Source organism: Lissotriton helveticus, chromosome 10, assembly GCF_964261635.1.
Source record: "Lissotriton helveticus chromosome 10, aLisHel1.1, whole genome shotgun sequence".
In the NCBI taxonomy this organism is placed as follows: domain Eukaryota; kingdom Metazoa; phylum Chordata; class Amphibia; order Caudata; family Salamandridae; genus Lissotriton; species Lissotriton helveticus.
The window spans coordinates 109,847,311-109,870,867 of record NC_136071.1 but is presented as its reverse complement, the minus strand read 5'-3'; the positions used below and the strand labels follow the sequence as shown (position 1 = coordinate 109,870,867).

General features: G+C 45.8%; 1 protein-coding gene across 1 annotated transcript in view; it reads left to right on the top strand.

Annotated features, from left to right (window-relative positions):
* Nucleotides 1–11,244: 11,244 nt before the first annotated feature.
* The window catches only part of LOC144783953 (uncharacterized), a 65,893-nt gene continuing 53,580 nt past the window's right edge, over nt 11,245–23,557 (top strand). The window contains exon 1 of the mRNA XM_078662682.1: nt 11,245–11,857. Coding sequence (XP_078518808.1) covers nt 11,245–11,857 — 613 coding nt within the window. The remainder of the gene's footprint in view (nt 11,858–23,557) is intronic.

The window sequence follows — 23,557 nt, the reverse complement described above, 5'->3', positions numbered from 1 at the left end:
TCAGGAAAGCAATCATCAGCCCAAAAACATTTGTGAACTTCCCACTATGATGAACAAATGGTCTCTGCTTCCAGATACCTAAGAGCGTTGCTAGTTTATTCAGATAACAACCAACACACACTGGGGTCGATTGTGAAAATATGGTATTGTGTACAAAAAAGGGGAGAAATGCTCCTCTTTTAGGTGTCCCCTCACTCACCAGGGTTGCCCCACGGTGACATGCTTCATCATTGGGGCCATCCCAGTCCTCTACGGGCTGGGGCGTGCTGCGACTTGCGAAAGTTACGTAGGAGCACTTTATTAGACTATGTGTGGTGCATGTGTATTTGAGGAGTGGACTATGTGATGTGTGAAATACCTGCCCAGTAGGTTTACAATAAACTTTATTCTTGCCTCTAGGTGGTAATAAACGGGGTGGAAAGATAGGCTGCCCTAAACGTAATGTGTCCAGATGTACCTATCAACTCCTATCGTCGACATGTTTCGTGCATACCCCAAACACTATGATGGACAGCTCACACAAGGGACCCCTGCGCACATCTGTGCAATTGCATAGTAACGCACACATGGACACTGGAGACAAAGATGGCGCTCGAGTTGCGGCACAAACTCAGGAAAACAATCATCAACACAAAAAAATTTGTGAGCTTCCCACTATGATGGACAGCCCACTCAAGGGACCCCTGCGCACATTTGTGCAGTTGCATAGTAACGCACCCATGGTCAATGGAGACAAAGATGGCGCTAGAGTTGCAGCACAAATTCAGGTAACAATCAACAGCCCAAAAACATTTGTGAGCTTCCCACTATGATGGACAGCTCACTCAAGGGACCCCTTCGCACATGGCATAGTAACACACACATGGTCACTGGAGACAAAGCATGTGTTTGAAAAGCAGCACACAAAAAAAAAACATTCATCAGGCCAAAAACACTAGTGAGCTTTGCCTAGGCAGCACAGGTGTGTTTTTTAGCCACTTCAGAAACACACATCAGTATAAGTAATGAAGGACAGAGGCACTTGCATCCTTCATTATAATGAGCACTATTATTTTACTTTATAAATGACCCCCATCGGCATTTTTGTAGAAAAAACGGCCTTTCAACAACATTGCAGCAAAGAGAAGACTTCATAGATAATGTTCCCCCAACAAGGGGAGCGACCCTTCCCCAAGGGGCCGCTCCCCGAACTACGAAATTGATCATCCATGAAAAAAAAAAAAAATCCCTAACATTCCTGCTGCACGATCGCACGATCGTGCAGCAGGAAACCTCTAAATGCCACCGAGGGAAAGGAAAAGCCTTTCCTTTCCCTCCTTAGAACCAATACTGAAATCTCCCCCGCCCCAGCCGCAAAACTAACCTGTTTACCATCCGACGCGCAGGAAGCAAATGGCTTCCCTGCGCGTCGGTAAACAAATGGAGCCTCCGGTGACGTCAGCGCGCCTCGCGCGCTGACGTCATTGATGACGCGGGCGGGGAGGGCGGGGGGAGGCAGGGGAAGGTCTTCCCCTGCCATCCCCGCAGAAACTAAAAAAATCGGGCTGACTCGGGGGGAGCGCTGGCGCTTCCCCCGAGGGTGGGGCTCATGACGAGCTGGGCTCGTCATGAGCGTGCGAGGAGGCTACGCCATGACGAGCCCAGCTCGTCATCAGCCCCGAAGGGGTTAAAGCCAAAAAAGCGGAGATAAATCCCTTGATAATATGCCCCAGATACCTTAGGTTAAGAAGATCATGGGGAGCAGTGGAAGACCGCAGTAAGCATTGCCAGCACTGCAACGTCACACCACAGTGCATTCTTTTTTGTTTGTACACTGGTGTGACATTATAGCAGTTGTTAACAGCTACCAGCATTTTTCTTTTTGTTTAAGTACCTCTCATGGAAGCTGTATATATAAAATAAAATGGTTTTATGGATTGAGATTTCTTCACTGATGCTCCTGTTGCCGGGATGGTGTGCATCATCAATATTGAGTAAGGAATATTGTTATACCTTATTATCGCAGCGAAGATTTCGAGGACAAAAATATTGACAGGTAAATATGTTTAGATTTTCTATACAAAACGTCTCATCTACGCACCTTAATGATAAATATGTTTTCAAGATAAATAGATGTAGAGTAAAGAACAGTAAATTGATACTTCCCAATATGCCCTTACCTTTCGATATTTTGGTTCTCAATATTTTGGCTACAATATTAAGGTATCACGATATACATGCACTCGAGATTCCAGACTACAAACGACCCGAAGCTATGGAGGCCCGCGCTTTGTTCAATCCGGATTTGATGAAAGCACCCGGAGACTTCTTTGCATATTTGCCTTTATTCAAATTCCTAGCCTTGTCCTTGCGTTAGCTTGTTAAAATGATATGATGTATTCAAATGCTTAAAGGAACACTGAAGGGTAGAGTAAAAACTAATTTGGCTGGATTTCAATATTTCTACAGCAGGTGCAACCCTAACCGAAATAAACATGGACGGATGCAAATGCGGCTTACTTATATCTATGCACAGTTACATGTCCTTGTTTATTGTAGGTGCAAGAATCACAAAGGCGAGGACATCACTTAGAGGTAGTCGGGCTAGCACTTGCTACCCCCCCTCCCCGCCTTCTCTCTTTCAGACCCTGGTTCTTTCATTGTCACGGGTCAATATAGTCTCAGTCTAGACATATTAGACTTAAGCAAGCGCACACATTTCACTACAACCATACTGATTACACACCTGGTCGCACACTGACTTGTTCACATTCAACAAACCCATTAAATTCAGCAATCAAATAAATAGCTAACCATAAATGCCAGGATAGAGGGTAGTGTTGGGGTGAAATGGGCTGGGTTAGGTGGGGTGAGCTGGCTTAGAGTAGAGTGGGTTGGGTTTGGTTGAGTTGAGTTGGGCTGGTTTGTGTTTGGTTGGGCTGGGTTGTGTTTGGTTGGGCTGGGTTATATTGGGTTTGAGTGGGTTTGGTTAGATTGTGTTTGGTTATATTGGGTTGGGTTTATTTGGGTTAGGTTGGTTGGGTTATTTTGTTTTGGGTTGGGTTATGTTAGGTTGGGTTTAGTTGGGTTAGGTTGGATTGAATTGTTTTATTTTGGATTGGATTAGGTCAGCAGTAATCCATGAATAAAAGAACAATGTACAATCAGTGTCTTTATCGACAAGACACTTGTTGGTTCTCTGACCGGCGTCCTCTCCATCATCTCCAACTCTTGATCTTCTTGGGGGTCCATTGCCTCATAGTCTGCGCTGGCTGAACCTGTCTTTCTACCCCCGCCTTTGCCCCTACCCACATATCCCTTTCAGTCTCCGCGCTCATCCTATCCATTAGCAAGTTTCAAATCGTAATTTTCATCCTACTGAGAAAGTAAGGAGTTTGGAGCCAGTCACATGTTGTCACCAGAGAACTCTCCAACAAGGACATTGATGTACTGAATTTACTGGAAACGCTTTCTTGCTGTTGTCAGCCAAGTAAACCACGTTAAACCTCTGCGATTCAAAGTAAGTACGTCTTTGGTGAATGCTAAGTCTACTTGGTGGGCTGTGTGCTTGTTACCAGTAAAGGTTTTTTAACACACAAATGCTTTGAATGCTTCTTTAAGAATAGGTGCCGGATGCAGTGTCATTTCATTGGTACCAAACGTTGTCTGATGTGCCTTCTAGTGATGTCATTGCAGGGGAGTCTTATAGCATGGGACTTACCTGAACAGTATTTGTCTCCTCCTCCATTTTGTTTAGATAAACAGTAGCGCGATATATCCAATGACCAATCAGCAATCCCAGAGTCTGAGAAGTCTAAGTGGGAGACAGGCATGACAATGCGGGCTTTACACCACGCTGCCATTACGACGCTGCCATTACAACGCAAGTCGTTACAACGACTTGCGCTGGATGGCGCTAGAGACTAAGGAATAGTAGATTTACTATTCCAACACCTTCCCTACTGTTGCGTAGGCTGGAGTTGGAATAGTAAATCATACTATTCCAAAATCCAGCGCCTACAGCGCAAGTCGTTGTAACGACTTGCGTTGTAATGGATGCGTCGTTATGGCAGCACGGTGTAAAAGCCCGCGTTGTCATGACGTACATCCGTCTAATTGCTTGGCGTCTCAGATGTCGGCATCTGGGCAGCCAGTCTTTTTTGTAGTCACCCCTACCCTTTGGAACAAAATTCCTCTTCAGCTCTGCTTGCTTCACAATCACATTCTCTTTAGAAAACTGCTCAGTACCTTCTGTTTTCCTCCAGGCTCTGTAACCACAAGTTTTTTTTGTTTACTTTGTTGCTGCCTGGTACCTTAGGCAAGTTCATAGAAATGCGTTAATGAGGCGTTCGCTTACGCCCAAGCAGGTCTTAACACAGCAGAGTTCACAGGGCTTAAATACAGCAGAATTTTTGCCCATTTCATTATATATTTGTACACCCCATAGTCTGGAAGTAACACAAATGGAGACTGTTGGAGGTCACAATGAGTATTCATGTGTCTATTAAGGGCAAAGGCTTTCTACACTGCTTGCAGGAGGTATGTGGGTTTCCTCTTACTTTATACGTTTTGTTGGATGGCAGAGGTGTGTGTGCCCCCTTACGTCCTACGCGTGCACATAGAAGGATGGGCATTGCAAGATCTAAAGTACTACCAAAGAAGTAGTTTCTATAGGTTCCACTACTCACTAGTAGACAATGGCGAGGAAGGGGGTAAGAAAGTTGGAGTAACAGGTGTAACTATTACCAAGGTACCCACTTGATAGACAAATGGCTGAGTTGGCTCCATGACCTGCAAGGCCTACCAAATGTCAGCGGTAACTTACTGAGTCAGACATGCCTGCAGGAGCGGCCCTTGCAGGTAAGAGTGGTGGGGGGGCTGGGTGGGGGGCATTCGACAGGCGACCACGAGGGACAATTAATGATTAACTTTCTCTCATCGTCATCTGTTGAAATCCCCCCACACCCAGCCCCACCGCTCTTACCTGCACGGGCCTCGGTTGCATGCCTGATATCACAACATGCGTAACATTATCCAGGATATGCAGCTGGAGCATTATTGTAAATATTGGGACAAAAAGGGCCAACAATGGGGCAATCCCACAAGTAATAATGGTGGACCACCTAGGATCCAAACACTGGCAGCAGGAGTATCTAATGAAATTGATGGGGTTAGTATAGCAGTTCCTGGATAGAAGCACGACCAAGGAGGGGGGAACTGAATTTATGGGTGATACGATACCCAGACCAAACAACCGTGGGCTTACTGCTATACCCCGGTTGGAGGGGGCCACAGGGAGTATCAACATTTTATCCTGGAATATCGCTGGGCTAAAAAATAAATTGATACCCGAAGACTGGGGCAAGTTTGTGGACAAGCTGTCTGTCTCATGCAGGAGACGTGGGCCACGGTGGACATCCAGCAATGTGGATTTGCGACCTTTAATATCCCTGCAATAAAAGCAACTAGTGGCAGACCGTCGGGCGGATTAAGTATATGGGTTGCCACCCACCTGGGAGCTAGAGTTAAAGTGCTCCCCTTAGACTCCCTTGACATTCAATGTATTTTGCTAACAATGCCAGGAACAAACACATTGGTTTAATAAATGTATACTCTAGGCCAACCCAGAGTGGGCAAGTGTCAAATGTCATTGAGCAGCTGAGCGAATTCATGCTGACACTTGACCCAGATTATGGTTTAATAATCGGGGGCGATTTCAACTGTCAGTATGAACCTCTCAATAATACGGGTATAGATGACATTGACGAGGGGAACCAGTACTGGAATATTCCTGAACCAGTGATTCCACCAGTTAAAGCATGGACCCCGTTGGTCTTACAAATTACCTCCTGCACCCTGTCCACTTCCCTGAGGTCTTGCAATGGCCGATTACACTCTGATAGACTGGGTGCTGCGACTTTTAATAGAGAACGACACACTTCGATCATAGATTACATTATGATCGAATCTAGATCATGGGACAATGTCTTGGATTTTTGGATCCATCAACGGATGGACAGCGACCACAATGCCCTGGTTATGATTTTAAAGCCAGGTAGTTGGGGTCTGTCCAACAATCAGAATGATGCCAACCAGGTACAACAGCCTCTCCTTCTCCATAATAATAGGCGGAGAGTTAAATGGCCCTACATAATGGGCTCTCCTCGTAGGCAGTCCGAGATTTACCGCAAGGTTTTACCTCACCTTAATGAAATGGCAGAGTTGGCGTTTTTGGGATTAGGAGATGGGAGGAACAACAGGCCCATAGAAATTCATAATGAACTAGCCTCCAAAATGTTAGAGGTATTTTTCCCTATTATGAATGCCAAGGTAAAATCAAATAAGATTCACCCATGGTATAATATGACGTGACGCAAAAAGAAGAGGGACTTGATCAGAGCAATTAAGGCCAAAGACAAACCCAGGATCAAGACACTCCGGGCCCAGTAGAAACAAGCCATTGAGAAAGAGAGAAAATCTTGGGAGGCGGATCAATGGGAGGAATTGAGGTTAGCTCTACAGCACAGAGATCTGAAATGCTTTTGGGCAATTGTTAGCAACGATGGGAAGGGTGAGAAGAATGCAATTAGCCCTAACATAACTCCAGCGTTATGGTAAGACCATTTCGGTAGTTTATACACTAGTCCGAGCAATGGCGTCCCTGCACCGATGTCCCCGTGCCTCCCTCACGAGTGTCGACTGGGGGGGGGGGGCAGGTGATATCAGTACTAGAAGTGGAATCTGACATCGCCAAGTTGCTCCTAAGCAAAGCCCCCGGGCTTGATAAGATCCCTGGGGACTTAAATTGGTCTAAACCGAAAATATGGGCCCCATATCTCTCCGTCCTGTTTAACTCAATCTTAATGGGGATGGATCCACAGGAGACTTGGCGGGGGCGGAGATAGTCCCTATCTTTAACAAGCATTTGCAATGCAATAGGTCTCGCATTAGGAAAGTTTGAGCTATTGGTCTTGTAAATGACAATTTTTTTATTTATGTGTTGTTTTTGAAAATAGCTAAATTAATAGCTTTGTCATTTACAATGCCAATAGTTATAACTTTCACAAATGTGACACCTATAGCATTTGTAATGCAACACGTTTTGTATTTACGTGACTTAGATGTATTGATATTACAAATAACAATGGCTAAATTCATACAGTTCATATACAGGTATTTACATTTTGTGGTAGGTTACAAAGAACAACATCTCTCGCTCTCCCTGTACTCCAGCAACAGTGTCAACTCTTCTAACTTTGCAGTCAGAGAAATAGAAGTTTTTAAAAACATACACACGTACTAATGGTATGATGAAGTGTCACAAGGCAACTTAAAAAATCTGATTTTGTCCCCAGTCAGGTTACAGTAGTTAATCCAATTCGATTTCCCACCGCCCCATCATGCACGTCTACTGTTACTATTCCTAGAATGAATGCGAGCATTGAGGTATGCACTCCAAGGTAAAACAACTGGTTTCGTGCACAGTCGAAAACGTTTACTTTTTCAACTGCTTGTGATAATAAAAAAAAACTACTCAAATGGGGACATGAGGGGTGCAAAAGACACAGAATAATGTCCCACAGTCAGCTATGTTAACACACTAGTTGCCAGCAGACCCCAGATCATGACACTGTCAGTCAATTCCGAATAATTTACCAGTGGCACTTTCAGGGTGGAATCATTTTAAAGTCCTTACTTAAAAATGTTACATTGGAACTACAAATCTGGCGGTGACTGGGTAGTTGTGTCAAAAACAGGGTGCGTCCCCAGCTAGTGACGTCCCCGCTTTTGATAACATGCGTTCCCGGACTACACTGAAACCTAGCCATTGGGGACTGAATGGCGGCACAACACAAGGGTTCTTACTTGGAACCGGAACGTGAGGGCCGGGGGTAAGATGGCCGCTGAGGAGCTGTGCTGAGTAGTCACACTATTTCCCCTCTCCTGCTTGTGCCAATTATGGAATGACTAGAGGCGCTGCGGACCCCAGATGGCTGGTGAACACTGGTGGCAGCAAGGATTAAAGGAGTATATACGGTTTATACAACAAGTCTCCAGGTTCGGACTAAGCTGGGACTGGCTGAGAAAAAAACTCGTAAGGTGGGCAGGCGCGGTAGACGGTGAAAAGAACCAAGATTTGGTCTGTAGGATGCCGCCCCGACCTCCTAAGCAAGATAAACCGAAAGAGATGTCGGAACTATCGGCAACAAAGACAAAAACGGTAGTAACGGCGCTTACTCCGTGCAACGATGCAGGTCTTGGAAAGGCTGGGAAGGCTATGGGGGCGATTCGCAAAGTCCCGGCCCCCCTGGCTAAAAAAAAGACAGAGCTTCGCGGAAAGATAGCGGAGACCTTAGGGAAATGATCCACTTAGTATCACAGAAGGCAGGAATCTGAAAACAGACAAACCGGTCAAAGTAGATAAAACAATGAAAGGAACAGACACCTCAAAAATCGAAGACCCAGGGATGCGGCAGCCTACCCTCACAGAAGTTTTCTCCACGAGGGTCCCCGGCCAATCGGATGGTGTTCAGGAGCAGCTAGAGGCTGGTGAAAGCGTCCTCGAGGACGCTACGGAGGCAGCAGTGAACGTAGTGAACGCGGAGAATCTGGTTGCCAGGCAACGTCTGGATCCCGTACGAGGCTCAGTAGCGGCGCAGACACCCAGGCAACAGGCTGCTCACGGACATGGCTCGCTGACAGAGGAGGCACCAGGGGCCCGCACGGCAGGACTAACATCTAATTCAGAGCAAACAACGGTAGGAGGAACCCACGAGGCTCTTGGATGCGCTGACCTGGGGAATTCAGATATGCTCGGGGCTCTGATGTTAATGGAGGAGGAGATGAACTCTCAAAAGCAATCAGACAGTACCTGGGGCAGCAGGGATAGTTTGACTGATAAAGGCAACGAGGGGAGGACCAGAACTAAGCGGGCAACAGAAAAGGGTGATGGAGGCTCAATAGTGCTTTTTTTCACTGAATGAGGACACAGAATCTGAATCAATAATGTCAGGAAGCTCAGAGGAGGAGGAGGAGGAGGAGGAGGAGGGTACAGATTCAGGGTATGATACTTCTGGAAAAGATTCCAAGCAACGGAAAAAAATCCCCAGATCAAGAAGGCGTGCTTCAGGGTCTCCATTCCTTCCTGAAAGACGGTTAGTATGGGATTATTCGGCCACATCACAGGTCTACCAAGATGATGGTGGAGCCGGGGGTCCCCCTTCTGAGGCCCCACCCAGAAGTGACTCCTTTGAAATCTTATTCACCACCCTTAAACAGATGCAAGCAGAAGCAAGATCGGATAGCCGCAGAGCAAGGCAGGCCACGAAGAAAATTCAAGGGTCCCTTAGGAAAGTAAATAAACTGTATAAAGAAGTGGTGGGCAGAGTAACAGAGGTTGAGGAACGAACTGGGAAACTGGAGGACGATGTAGGAAGCTGGCAAGCATTTAAAACAGAACATGAGAAGATGGCGGAGGATCTGCGCTGGAAGATGGAAGATTTTGAGAACAGACAGAGACGGAATAATGTTAGAATTCTGGGTGTGGCAGAAGGGACAGAAGGGCAAGATGTAAGGCAGTTTGTTGTAGACCTGTTAAAGGGGGGTTTTCCAGAATCCCAGTGGCAGTGGGAAAGAGAGGTGCAGAGGGCGCATCGGTTCCCCTTTGTATTAAAAAAAGGGTAGGCTTCAGGGGGGCAGGGTGCACTACCCAGGGCAATTCTGGTCAACATAGGGAATTTTTTACTAAGGCAAGAGATCATAGACAAAGCAAGGCCAGACAGCAGGCGATCATTTCAGGGCACTACGTTCATCACTAGACCCGACTTTTGCCACGCCACTGTCGTGCAAAGATGGAAACTTAGGCAAATGATAGCACCCTTTCAGGCCCTTGGGGCAGAAGCATACCTCCTGTATCCTTCAAGACTTAAGATAGTGGTAAAAGGGAAAGTCTGCATGTTTTTTTCAGAGATTAAAGCCCAGCAGTTTTTAGATGAGATTAAGAAACAGAAAACTGGACATGGGGCAGGGCCTTCAAATCCTTGATGCTAGTTGCAGGGTTTAAGTACCTTGATTAGGGTAAATCTTGAAATGGAGCAACACAACACAGTATCGGATAGAATAAAGCAGAGGGGGGAAGCGACTCGCACAATTTGAAGCAGCCACACATAGGTCTCACGACCTATTTGCCTGTAAGGGGGTGGGGGGAGCTAGGAGGGTGGGAAGGGCTGGGGAGGGCAGAGGGGGGGAGGAAATGGCACACGAAGATATGGTGATTTTTGGTTGATACAGCACACTTGGGTAGGAAATATGGTAGGAGACGTACAAGATATACAGGGTACAAAAGGAAATGTATGGCATCAATTGCCACATCCACTTCTTAGCAGATTAGCAGTATTGTTTGTTGGATACAAAATCCATCTAGATGGCATGTAGAATAGCTTCAATAAATGTATGCGGGTTGAACGAAATAAATAAAAGACATAGAGTGGCTGCACTTTTGAATACTTTACGGTTGGATCTGGTTTGTCTACAAGAGACTCATATAGAGGGTAACAAAGAATATCTCCTGGAACAGCTAGGGTTTGCAGTTTTAGCAAAAACTAATCAAGGGACCAAAACTGGAGGGGTTGCAGTGCTGGGTAGAAATAGAGACACAATAGTGAAAAGGAAAAAAAAAGACCAATGGGGGAGGCGGGTGCTGTTGGAAATAGTTTTTAAAGGGGAGATAATCACGTTGGTTTCAGTTTACGGGTCCACAGAGGATGACCCGGATGTCTTTCAGTATTTGGATGTGGAATTGGCACAATGGCCTGAACCAATCATATGCTGTGGCGATTTTAATTTGCATGATCCAGTTAGCTCATTTTTGCCACCCGGGAGCCAATATTTAGGCAGAAAGAAGAAAACCTATAGAGCATTGACAGATATGGTGTTAAATAATGCTTTAGAGGATCCATGGGTAAAGTGGCATCCGAATTTAGATGGTAGCCCTTTTTTTTCAGCCCCCACCAGGTATTGGTTAGACTTGATTATTTTTTAATTTCGAATAGTTTGGTTGATGGGTCAAAAATAGAAAGACACCCTCGAATTATATCGGACCACAGCCCTTTAGTGCTAACAGTTAAATTGGGTCAGTTTCAAAGGAAAGAGCTACAGTGGACGTTTGAAAGGGTGTTGCTGCAGGATCAGGAATATCGGGCAGTCATGATAAGGTGGATCAAGAATTTCTGGGATATAAACAGAGGGACAGCGTCCCCGGGGGTAATGTGGGATACATTTAAGGCCGGGGTCAGAGGGGAGACAATGAGCTTTGTACTCTCAAGGCAGAAGAGGGAGAAGCTGAAGGCGGAAGAGATGCTTAAAAGCTTGTTGAGAGTTGAAGAGGAGTTAGCACTAGCGGTTAGGCAGCAATCCCCGTTAGATCACATAATGCTTAGAGTTATTACACTCAGAACAGAGGCGGTGGAAGGGATCGCCAAGAAAACCACTGAAAAATATCTCGCCAAGAAGGAGAGTGCGTATGAGCTCAGCGAAAGGGTGGGCCATATTTTAGCTGTTTGGACTAGGCAGAGAGGCGTGGCATCAGATATTAAGGAAATCATAGACACACAAGGAAATACTACTAGAGAACCAGATCAGATAAGGGAAGTATTCAGGCAATTGTATTCAGATCTATATGCAGCAGATAACACAAGGAGTGTGGTGGATGTAGAAGGATATCTGAGTGAGGTAGTCCCTTCAAAGCTCTCTTTGGATGACAAGGCTCAACTAGAAGATATATTTCAGCTAGAGGAGTTTGTTACAGCGCTTGGCAGCCTACCTTCAGGGAAGGCTGCGGGTCCGGATCAGATCCCGTTGGAATTCTTTAACCACATTGGTGCTAAGGCAATTCCCGCTGGGTGCTGAAATTCAGATTTTCCCTTGTTCATGACAAGGTCAGCTCGTCATAAGCACAGCTCCAGTGCACTGCATGACGAGCTGACCTTGTCATTAGCATGGAAGGGGTTAAAACATTTCAAACAACTCTTATGGGGGATATGTTTAACATCATGTTATTGGCACAGAAGGGAGAATCGGTACCCGAGTCTTGGGGAGGGGCCGACATCATAGTAATTGCAAAGAAAGGCAAACCTGTGACCGCCCCAGGCTCATACCGTCCGATTACTCTGATGAACTCAGACGTAAAGATATATTCAAAAATGCTTGCTAAAAGACTAGCACAGGTTGTAGAGAGTCTGGTCTGCCCTTCCCAGCATGGGTTTATCCCAGGAAAAGGGACAACACAGCATGTCAGACAGGTAATAACTATGTTTGACGCAGCAGGTACCCTAGGAGACCCTATGGCAGCGCTGTTTTTAGACGCTGAGAAGGCGTTTGATAGGGTCTCCTGGGGTTTCCTATGGTCAGTTATGAGGTGGAGCGGCATAGGGGAAGGCTTTATTAGAGCTATACAGACTCTATACAAAAGATCAGAGTTAATAGGGGATACTCGACAGCTGTCAGAATTAGTAAAGGGACCAGGCAGGGTTGTCCGTCATCCCCCCTGCTATTCACGCTTTATTTGGATCCGTATCTGCGCAGACTAGAAAGGAACCCAGGGATACCGGCAATGAATATAAATGGCTGCAGGGTAAAAACATTGGCATACGCGGATGATGTGGCCATTCTGACACCCAACCCCATAGCTGCCATTAGGGCGACGGAAGCAGAAGCTCAATGTTTTGGACAGGTTTCTGGGTACAGCCTGAATAGATCTAAAATGCAGATTGTCGAGAATAGTTATTTGAGCTGTAATGATGATAGGGTTGTTGGGTCAGCAATGTACTTAGGGGTGGCAATATCAGCAAACCTGGATCGGGTGGTGGGAAACAAGATGATCCCCTTAATGTCACAAGTAAAAGCGGATTTGGAGAGGATGAACAATCTGCATTTGTCATTGGTGGGTTGCACCAACGTAATTAAGATGGTGATCCTTCCCAAGTTTCTTTATTTTTTTAGATCCATCCCTTTATTTTTTGAGGCCAGTTGGTTTAATACATTGGAGGCTATCTGCAATAGGTTCATCTGGGCGCAGGGTAAGACTCGCAGGGCTTACAGATTTATCTCTCTACCAAGAGAGAGGGGTGGGTGGGGCGCCCCTGCTTTTAGGCTTTACTATATAGCAGCAGCTTTGCAATATATGCAGGGATTAATAGGCGGAAACGACTGTGATCCAAGAGTGAATAATTTTTCTACAAAAGTATACACAGCTGTATTAGAGGTGGAGGCGGGAAATTGTTTTTTAAATTGTATAGACTTTGGTTACTTCCAAAGAACGAGGTTTAAGACAATTCTGGCTGCTGTTAAGGTTTGGAATGTTTTTTTTAAAAAGTCTAAGCTGGGGAGATACAATCGGTATGTTAGATTGTATAAGAACAAGTCATTCCCTATGGAAATATTTGGAGATCAAACAATGGCAGAGTGGACAGAAAGGGGGATTGTACAAATTGGTGATGTATTGAATTCTGAAGGGATGGTACAGTTTGCAGATCTTAGAAATAAATATGATATGAGCAACCAAGGCTTTTTTAAGTATCTTCAGATCAGGAGCTTTTTAGCTAGTAAACAAGGAGGACCAGCAGGATTTAATAAAAACGAAATTCTGGAGAAAATAAGAATAGCAGGGGATCGCACGATTCGTTCTTTTTATGCAAGCCTGGTAAAAGAGAAAACGGATGATCTAGAAAAATACGGTAATAGATGGGCGGAGAAACCAGCTGGGGAAACAGGGTGGTTCCAGGAGTCACTAGATTTAGGCCGAACGATATTGTGTGCATCCCCAATGCAGTCGCAGCATTACAAAACTATATATTCACTTTATTTTACTCCAGCCAGGATCGCAAAATGGGGGGGGTACCACGGGTATTACCTGTCCCAGGTGTAATGCCGTTGAAGCTGATAGCATACATATATTTGCTACCTGTCCGCAACTTCATACATTGATTAGAGATATTGAGGGGTTTCTGGGTAGATCACTAGGGATGCAAATTAAGCTTACTCCATCTTGGATTCTGCTAGGGGTTGGCCTGGATAGGGATGGGGTACAGCGGGATTTCATGTTTGTAGCAATGGCGGTATACAGATTAACAATAGCCAGGGCATGGCTGGAAAAAATACCACCGGTAATGCAGAGTTGGCTGGCTAACCTATTATTGGCATATAATATGGAGAAGAATATATATGTGCGAAAAGGAAGGAGAGGGAAAACTCTAGGCTTGAGAATACGGGAGCCCATAATTAGATGGAAAGAGGGACTAGGTTGCAACTGAATTTGTTAGATGCTAGGCGTTTTTCTAATATAAATATAACGACGATAATGAAATGTATTGTATACTGTATATCTCTAATTGACATGAATTGATGGAATTTTAATCAATGATGTAAAATGTACAATGTTTAAAGTGTGCGTAATCGGAAAAATAAAAACATATAAAAAAAAAAAGAAACCTAGCCATTGGGATAGAAAACAATATACTGGGTAATAAACCTTCAGTACATAGAAATGTTCAGTTGGGCATACCCCGCATATAGCAATAATGTACTGTGCAGTGCTCAGCAGTCTGGAAAGGCTAATTTTACCAAACGCCCTCCAGGAGCGAAACAAAGCCAGCTACACTTGCTGGCGTCTGCGTTTGGAACCGTGTGTTGCTTCTTCTGTTTGTGACCCAAAAATCACAGATGTGAGGAAGTGTGGCAGCAGTTGCACCCGCTACATCTGCTCTCGTCCCTGCGTTTCATGCACGTTCTGTTACCTGCATACCCGGCGCCCTAGTGTCCACGCCACGAGTGTCCAGCACAGCAATAACCGTCCCGCGACCGTCGTACTCTGGGAATCGGGCGAGGAAGCCGGCGGCACCCGTCTCCTTCTTGGGCAGAAGTCCGTGGAGCGGGAAGGGCTCCTCGGCCACCGGGGAGGCCATGGTGACAATACAACAGTGCTTCTTGGAGCTGCTGCTTGCACCGGGGGAGGAGCAGTAGGGAGGTGACCGGTGCAATGTGCAGCCGGTGGCAGGAGAGACCCAGGGGAGACTTAGACAGCGGATGGGCGGCCATAGAACTCTCGTGACGCGCCGGGGGGAGGAGTATGTGCTATCTTGACCACCAATCGGAGAACGGCTGAGGGAGAGGCGGAAGTGTGGGTGCTTCTGCGGCCGCATGGCAGAGTCGAAATCCGACGCGCGCGACCCAATCCCAAGGCGCGCTTCTGAATCCGCCTCTGCCATTGACAATGCTGCGCGCTTGGCCAGCTCTTCTCTCCCCTCGTTGTTGGCTGAGCCGACAGCTATAGTTCTCTCAGCGAGAGTGCGCTTTCGCGCGCTTTTCGCAGCGAGACCTAAAAAAGGCTGCCCCTTGCAACCCTCGAACTACAGGCCCATCAGTCTGATAGATATTGCACAGAAGGTATTGGGACGTATAATCCTGGACAGAATGCAGACCTGGAAAGAGGATAACAAGATTCTGAGTAATTTACAGGCTGGATTCCGTACAGGTACGTCAACTGTAGATCAGATTTTCCGACTCCAGGTCCTTTACTGGAAATCGGTGAGTGTGGAGGGTGGCAGCCTCTACCTCATTTTTGTGGACCTGCGAGCCGCTTTCGACCTTGGGCCAAGGGACAAATTGTGGAGAGTCCTCTATAATCTCGATATTCCTTCTTATCTCCTGGGATTGCTGAGAAAGCTCCACAGGGAAAACTTCGCTCAGGTGAGATGCGGGAGGTCGGGAGAACTGTCAGCACGATTCCCTGTACAAAGGGGGGTGCGCCAGGGATGCGTGCTGGCTCCCACTATCTCCTGTCTTAACATTAATGGGCTCATACAGTATCTCAGAGGTATAAAGGACACCGATGCCCCGAGACTAGCGACAGCTAGGGTGCCCGCACTAATGTTCGCGGACGACACCTTACTGTTGTCCCGAACATTGACAGGCATCCAACGTACTCTGGACGGGTTTTCAGACTTTTGCAGGGAGAGTGGTCTGGAGATTAATCTAGCTAAGACAAATTTTATGATATTTAACCCCCCAAGGCAGACACGACCAAACCCTATTTTGAATGGTATACCCCTCGAGAGAGTAAAGACCTTTGAATAGCTGGGTATTACTCTCAAGGAGCAATTGGGGTGGGATGCCCAGCTAGCTAAATCTGCCCTAAAGCTGACTCAGACAGTGGGAGGTCTATCAAAAATGTTTAGGTCTTCAGCCTTCAAGCCTGCTGCCCCTGTTGTAGAAATATATAAGGCGCAAGCGAGAGCAGCCTCAATATAGCTTCTGGCATCTGGTGAAAAGCATGACCTGTCCTCAGACACATCATCTTTCCTTCCCACTCCCAGTCTGTGCCCTTTGCTGTAGGAGACTGCCTGCCTCTTTCAGTCAGTGTGATCTTCTGCACTACATTCTGTAGCCTCTGACTAAGGATTCTCACTTTCCGGAGCATTGCATTCTTCCTCGGACTGGATGTGTCATTTCTTGGATGTGTCATTTCTTGGTGCTGGCTTTGGAAGGTTTTTTCCTTACTTCTGTCAGGATTATTAGACATGGCAACGCTGGAAAACAAAAGTTGTTCTCTGCTCTGATGGAGAGCAGACAGCACAGCCATGTGAGGTCAGGGAATGGGTAGGGAAAACATAGAGGGGCAAATGTACAAGGGGATTGCGCGCCGGAACGTCACTTTATTCAACATTCCAGTGGCGGAACGCCCTTGCATGGCCTTAACGCCGCTTTGTAAATATGGTTCCCTTTTACACAGATATCTGTGTGAAAGGAGCGTGCAATGGGTGTTGCCATGGGTGTTTCACCGCAACACCCATTGCTTTTTGATGCTGCTCCAGATTTACAAGGATGTGTAAATCGGAGGCAGCGCCAAAAACTAAGGCCATGCAAAAGCAGGCCTTAGATATGCACAACCAGGAGGAATACTTTTATTTCTTCTCCTTTTTGCATTTTCTATGTGTGCTGCATTCTGCAGCACACATAGAAAGAGCAAATCGACATTAATGATTGTTTTTGTGCAGGAAGGGACACCTTCCTGCACATAAACAATTATCCCTGCAATGCAGGCACCCTTGCAGTATGGCGCAAGGGTGTCTGTGTTGGCACTAGGCAGCTATTTTTAGCACTAGGGAAAACACTTGTATGCGCCGTATTCTTGTACATACGGCTCATCCCAGTGTTTTAGAAATTAGCAGTGCGGCGCTGCAAAATGTGCCGCAGCACTGCGCTGCGCCATTTCCTTATACCTGTGCCCCAGAGGGTGATGGGGATGGAAGGCAGGTATTTTTGTTTTTTTAACAAAGGCCTTGGTATGTATAACTCCCCCATTACTCCTCTGCCCATGCTTAGCAGCTAAAAGCAAAGGAAGATGTTTTTGGAGGCAAATAGAACATAAAATTTGAGTTGGGTAGGAAGTGAATAACAGGGATATTTTACACTTCGGGGTCTGTGTAACATGAAATAAATAACTAGAAAAAAGCTCGAGCTGTCTACTTAATGTGATGCAGAAGCACTCGGAGAAAAACATCCCCTGTTTTTCACCAATACCCCTGTATAATTCCTATATTACATGCTTATATTATTAGTAGTAGTCGCATTTTGTTGTTGGTATTAGTGACAACGATTACAATAATATTCACAACAATAACAATCATATATTTGTATTATTATTATTATACATAGGATCCTGAAATACCTGTATAAAATCTGTCACTAAATTCCATTTTACAGGTGACTTGTGATGCACCTGGCCACCTGTAATAAAGAAATGTTGTAGCCGCTCAGCTGGAATGACTTTATTACAGTTGAGTTCTCACATCACAATGCCTGCTGCTAGATCCAGCAGACAAGGGGAAGGGCAGGTCAAACTTCATATTTAAAGATGCAGTTGCAAAAACCAAATTGAAACAGGGCCTTTCTGGATGAAGAGTGACAAGCAAAAAGGAGATATCCATGGCAACACGTTTATTTTTCTATGCTTTAGTTAATTATAGGAAAGAAACAATTTCTGTGTTTTTCTGCCTTACCCAGGTCTTTTTTATAAGCGTACCCCTGATATAGATGCCGAGGAGGCCCGGCAATTAATTGCAAGTAATTTGCAAGACCATGACCACAGCTATCAGCACTATCAGCATAGCCTTGTCTCTTTGAGCCAGTGCTTAATTGGAGCCGGTCGTTTCCAGTGCTTGGCACCTGCACTTAACTGACAACACCAGCACTTCTGACAGCTACCACATAGTGGCACTGTTTGTGTAATTTAAAGATGAGCAGAAAACAGCTGTTTATTAGTTCAATATAAATTAAAAACAACCAATACCTGCCGTTCAATCCATTCTTATAGCTTTGGGGGCCTCGAACAGTCTGAATTGAAACACTTGTAGCAGTGTAATGGCTGGTAGATCTGTAGGTACTGTCGATGGCAATACTGGCAGTGGTAAAGGGTGCTGCAAGCTGTGGTGGCCTCCTGACTAGGGCCCTGGTTCTTATTTATTTACAAACTAAGCGATGTTTTGTGCATACATCATTCACGTAATAGTCCACCCACACCCACACTTCTCTAAGTCATCAAAGGGTCTACTCTGCAGCTCAAGACATTGATGATCTACAGGCTTTACTGTTGTACAAGTGTGGAGCATCACTCCTTCCCCCAACATTGAGGCCCAATTAATTCTCTCACTTTGCCTGGTGAGCAGAGAAGCAAATGAGGCAAAGCAGATTCGTGTGAGTCCATGTGAGGGAAAAAACTATTCCCTCATGTGCCCATCAGTATTCAGACATGCCTATAGATGAGTGTAGTCCGACTATCAACAAATTACTTTGGTAGCATTATAGTTAGGGCCACTGCAATTATGCGGTAAGGGAGAACAAAATTATGCAGCATAGTTTACCAAATTTTGCTACAAGGAAAAGCAAATTTTGCAGCATATTGAAGCACATTTTGTTGTAGTATTACTTCATAGTTTTGTTGTTTACGTGTTACAAGTGTTAACAAAGACTGGCCAATGTCTCACCTTTGTCGGTTTAATACCTAAATACAGCATTCAGCGACTGGTAGGTGGCCAGTTATTCTTTGCAATGTGCCTGTCACTGCTCGGCACACGAGATTTTAGAAATTTACTGCTTTTAAGTATATGCATAAGGAAAGACAAAACATCTTTTAAGGGTATATCACAATTACTTGATAAGTAGTCACTAATTTATTTATGTGTTTGTTTAATTATTTATTCGTGCATGAGTTTTTGCAACATGCTCTAACACTCATGCATGGGCCCTCCTGGAGCTAAAACTATTGGAACAGAAACCAGCAAGTCAAAACACAAAAAAAATTCTGTCTCCAGAAAACCAACAAATAAAATACTACTCGACTATGCTCTTCACCAGATCAAACAATGGCAACAGTTTGGAAAAATATACAAAAACTTTGGGCCTCATTTCGATGTTGGTGGGAATGCCACCATCAGGGCATCGGTGGTGGTCTCACTGACAAACAGCCCTTCGGTCCGCTGGATTACAATACTGGCGGTCGGACCCTTGTCAGATGGGGGAACAGACAGCTGCCTTCAACAGGATCTCCTGATCCCGATGGGGCGGCGATTGGAATCGCAATCCACAATGACGGCAGTGCCGAGGCAGGTACTGCCATCGGGATTACGATCTCCCTCTGTGACAGCCTTTTCGAGGTGGTCTGACCGCTATGAAAAGCCTGCCGGAAATGGGGTATGGTGGCCCCAAACAGGGCCTTTGTCCCCCTTGGGCCACTCTAAAGAGGCCCTGGGGGGCACATGTAGTGCCCCCACACACATCCATGCACCATGTGCCAGGCACCTCATGGCACACGGTGCATGGATGTACAGGTAGTGCTCTTTAACACTGCGGCTTGTGTTGTGGCCCTTTTCCTGGACCGCAGCACAAGTTGCAGTGTTAAAGTGTACTATCCGACCGCTAGCACGCGGTCTCATCATAATTCGACAGTTGGAGCACCGACTACTTGTCGGGCGGTCTCCAGAACACCGCGATAGTGGTCAGTGGTCCAACCGCCAACATTGAAATTAGCCCCTTTGATGCATATTGCTAAAAAAATCAAAGTGCAAAGTGCTCAAAAGCGGATGGTATTTACTTACAAGTCTAAGTCTCTCCTGCATCGATAAGCTTCAAAATGTCTGCCTATGGAACCAGTAGCCTCTGACCACAGTATCAAGTTAATGATCCACAGAAAGGTTTGCATCTAAGCGATCACCCAGAATCTTAACAGTTTCCACTGATACCAACAGGCCACATGATAACAGACTACGTCTCCATGGTTGAGATGTAACAATACAAAGCACAGATAAAGCCTTGACGCAGGACTGTGTTTCATTTGGTAATACACATTTTATTGAGATAACGCACATTTACCTTTTCCATGTACCTACACCCTTCCTTAAACGAGGCTGAAAATTATAGGAACAAGTAAACTACGAAAACAAAAAATGATAATCACACAATATACAGCAATCATTACTTACATATCATACAACCATGCCAATCCAACATTTATGCTGATTTCTACTCTCTGCACTCCTCCAAACTCATCCTATACAGTGACCTGTGGCTCTCGATTACAGGATCTGGAACAATACTAAAGCAATTCTAATATTGACTACATGATGTTTAATCAAAACAGGCTCTAACATCAAATCAAATGGGATAGAACGCTACTACCCGTGGGGGTCTCCAGACGCTGGGGGGGAACATTTTGCTGCTCCAAGCTTTTTGTTGAAGAGCCAGGTTTTCAAACTCTTTCTGAACTCCAGTAGTGTTGGTGCTGGTCGAAGAAGTAGGGAGAGGTTGTTACAGAGTTTGGGGTCCAGAGGGGAGAGGATCGGCCACCACTTCTGCCTCTGATGATTCGAGAACAGTGGGCGGGGTGGAGGGAGGAGGAGCGAAGCTTGCTTGTGGGCTGGTGGAAGTTCTCTCACTGGTTGAGGTAGGATGGGCCCTCATTGTGGAGAGCTTTGTAAGTGTGGTGAGGAGTTTGAAATGCATGCTATGAGGTTGGGGGTCATGTGGGTCTGTCTCGCGAGGTCGAGGACAAGCCTGGCGGCTGTGTTCTGTGTTGTCTGGAGCCTGTTTCAGAGTAGGGTGCTTTAAACCCAGTACAGTTCGTACACATGTATGGAAAGTGCTCTAGATATGATGTGATGGACACTGCACTATAGATATAGATCAAAGAAGATTTAAAAGTCCTTATACACAACAGCAACACCACAGAGAGTAGGATCTTCCCTGAACATTGGTGGGCCTATCAAGGAAGGCCCTAATGGAGACTCTATCGCCAGTGGTGGTCTTCAGCTTGTGCTACCAGGGGTTGAATAAACCCACTTGGAGGTGGCTCCATGGCTTATGTCTTGTTGGTGGAAACACCTTCATCGCGGCCAACGGGTCACCACAATATGTACAGAGTGGGATACTCCGCCTTGTTTGACAGACTTACAGCTCTTAAAGGCTGCCCTGCAAAATGTAATACTTTAAAGGAATCCTAAATGTTGACAAACACACTCCAGCATGTTACGTTGACACCCCTTTGGTGAAGAAACCTCTATTGTAATGGTGGCAGAGGCATAGCTATCAATAGTGCAGAAGGTGCAGTGGCACCGGCGCCCGAGGGTGTGGAGAGCCCACTTTGCCCTAATTGGGGCCTGATTACAATTTGTATGCTCCCAGGCTAACAGTAAAACCACATCCGAACTTACCGTTAACGTGTGGTACAACCCCACTAATAACATACAAACATGAGTAAAATGCCTTGGACCGATGCAATTAACTTGTCTGACCAATTTGTCCAGTCATAGAACCAGACAGAATTCACAATTTCATGGGGTTTTAACACTTACATTTACCAACCGCTGTGAACAGGTATGTAGGCGCGGACAGTGGGTGGCGTGGGAAGAGAGGTAAGACCATAGAAGAGTAGGAGACAGAAGGGGAAGGAAGTTCTGATAAGGGGGAGCATTGTATGCTCCATTGGTGACCAAAATGGGAAAACTCATGTGATTTTTCCAGCTGGAAATACCAGCAGAAGAAATCAAGTGTGATTATCCCACACCTGGAAAAAACAGATGTGTTAAAACCTCCCCACTCTGAATCAAGCAGAACAAAATCCAGTGTATCAAATTCACTACAACTGACTCAGAATCACATCAGGACAAGGAGGGACCCCCATGTCCTCGCTTGTATTATTGTCCAAGGCTCAAAGGGTCCACCATTCGAACCCCTTCCATGCTTATGACGAGCTGAGCTCGTCATTAGGCACAGTGGAGCTGTGCTCATGACGAGCTGAGCTCGTCATAACTGCTGCGGCCCTCCCATGCGCAGCTAATTCCCCACCTGTGCGGGCGTTCTATTGGAGTGGGCGAGTCATGATGAGTCCTGCTCGTCATGAGCACAGCTCCGCTGTGCAGCATGTCGAGCTGGACTCGTCATGAGTACCGCGGAACCGCGCGCGGCCCCTCCCCCTCCCCGCACCGCGGGGAAATTAGCCCCGCGTGGAAGGGGTTAAATATGGCAGAATTTGCCGCACCTGGGTGCTGGAACAGATGGTGGAGAATACACCGGCAAAACAGCTTGCAGATTTCTTACTTCATATGTGGAAAGCTGAAGATTTTAAAGAGAAAGGCTCTTTGTCTGGTGCCCTGCAGTAAAACCCTCCTCCAGGACAGCTTTCCTGGCTGTGACATGCCCAGGCATAGCCCTGGGCTGTCATCTTACGAGGGGTGCCCACTCAGGAGTCTTCAGATAGAAGGGGCCAAGACCCACCTCGTAATCCCCACCACTGCTTTCCATCCAGAGCCCTCTGGACGCTCACTCGTGACAGCCCCCCCATCATAATCTAATCTGTTTTAAGGGAGCTCCTGGAAAGAGCACGTCATATTTGTCAAAATGACTATAAGTGTATCTAATTACTTTCACCTTTTAGGGGGAGGAGGAGGTCATTCTTGTCAACACTGGTATCAATAACAAGTCATCAATCGCAAACTGGACATTTTGTTCTCTTTTTATTTCTTATTTTACTTTTACAAACAAATGGCAAAGTTATGCAGTATCAGTAATACCTATCATATGCTAATGTAAATTCTTTACCTTACCACCCGTTTGCTACTTTTTAGCTTGAAATACATGTGTCATTAGATACCATAGTCAAGCTGACCTTTACTGGAAGCAGTTGCTGGAAATGTAATGCCATTTTATTCTGAATATGCAGAGCACACGAACAGAAAAGCAGTTTGGCGCTTTAGAAAACACATAACCGTGAAAAGAAATGTGAAACAAAAAGAGAAAACTGATCTTTCTCTTTCAACTTCTTCCAGGTTTTTTTCAGCACAGAGACCCATAGGAAGGAAGTGCCACAGTTTGGCAGCAGAACTCTGAAATCTTAATCTCCATAAAGCCAGTGGCGGCTGGTGAATTTTCTAAGAGGTGAGACAAAAATATGCATCATGAATTGCACTGAGCGGGGAAACAACATGAGCCAGTCTTTCTCTCCACTTTGGCATTAGAGAGGCTTCTAGTA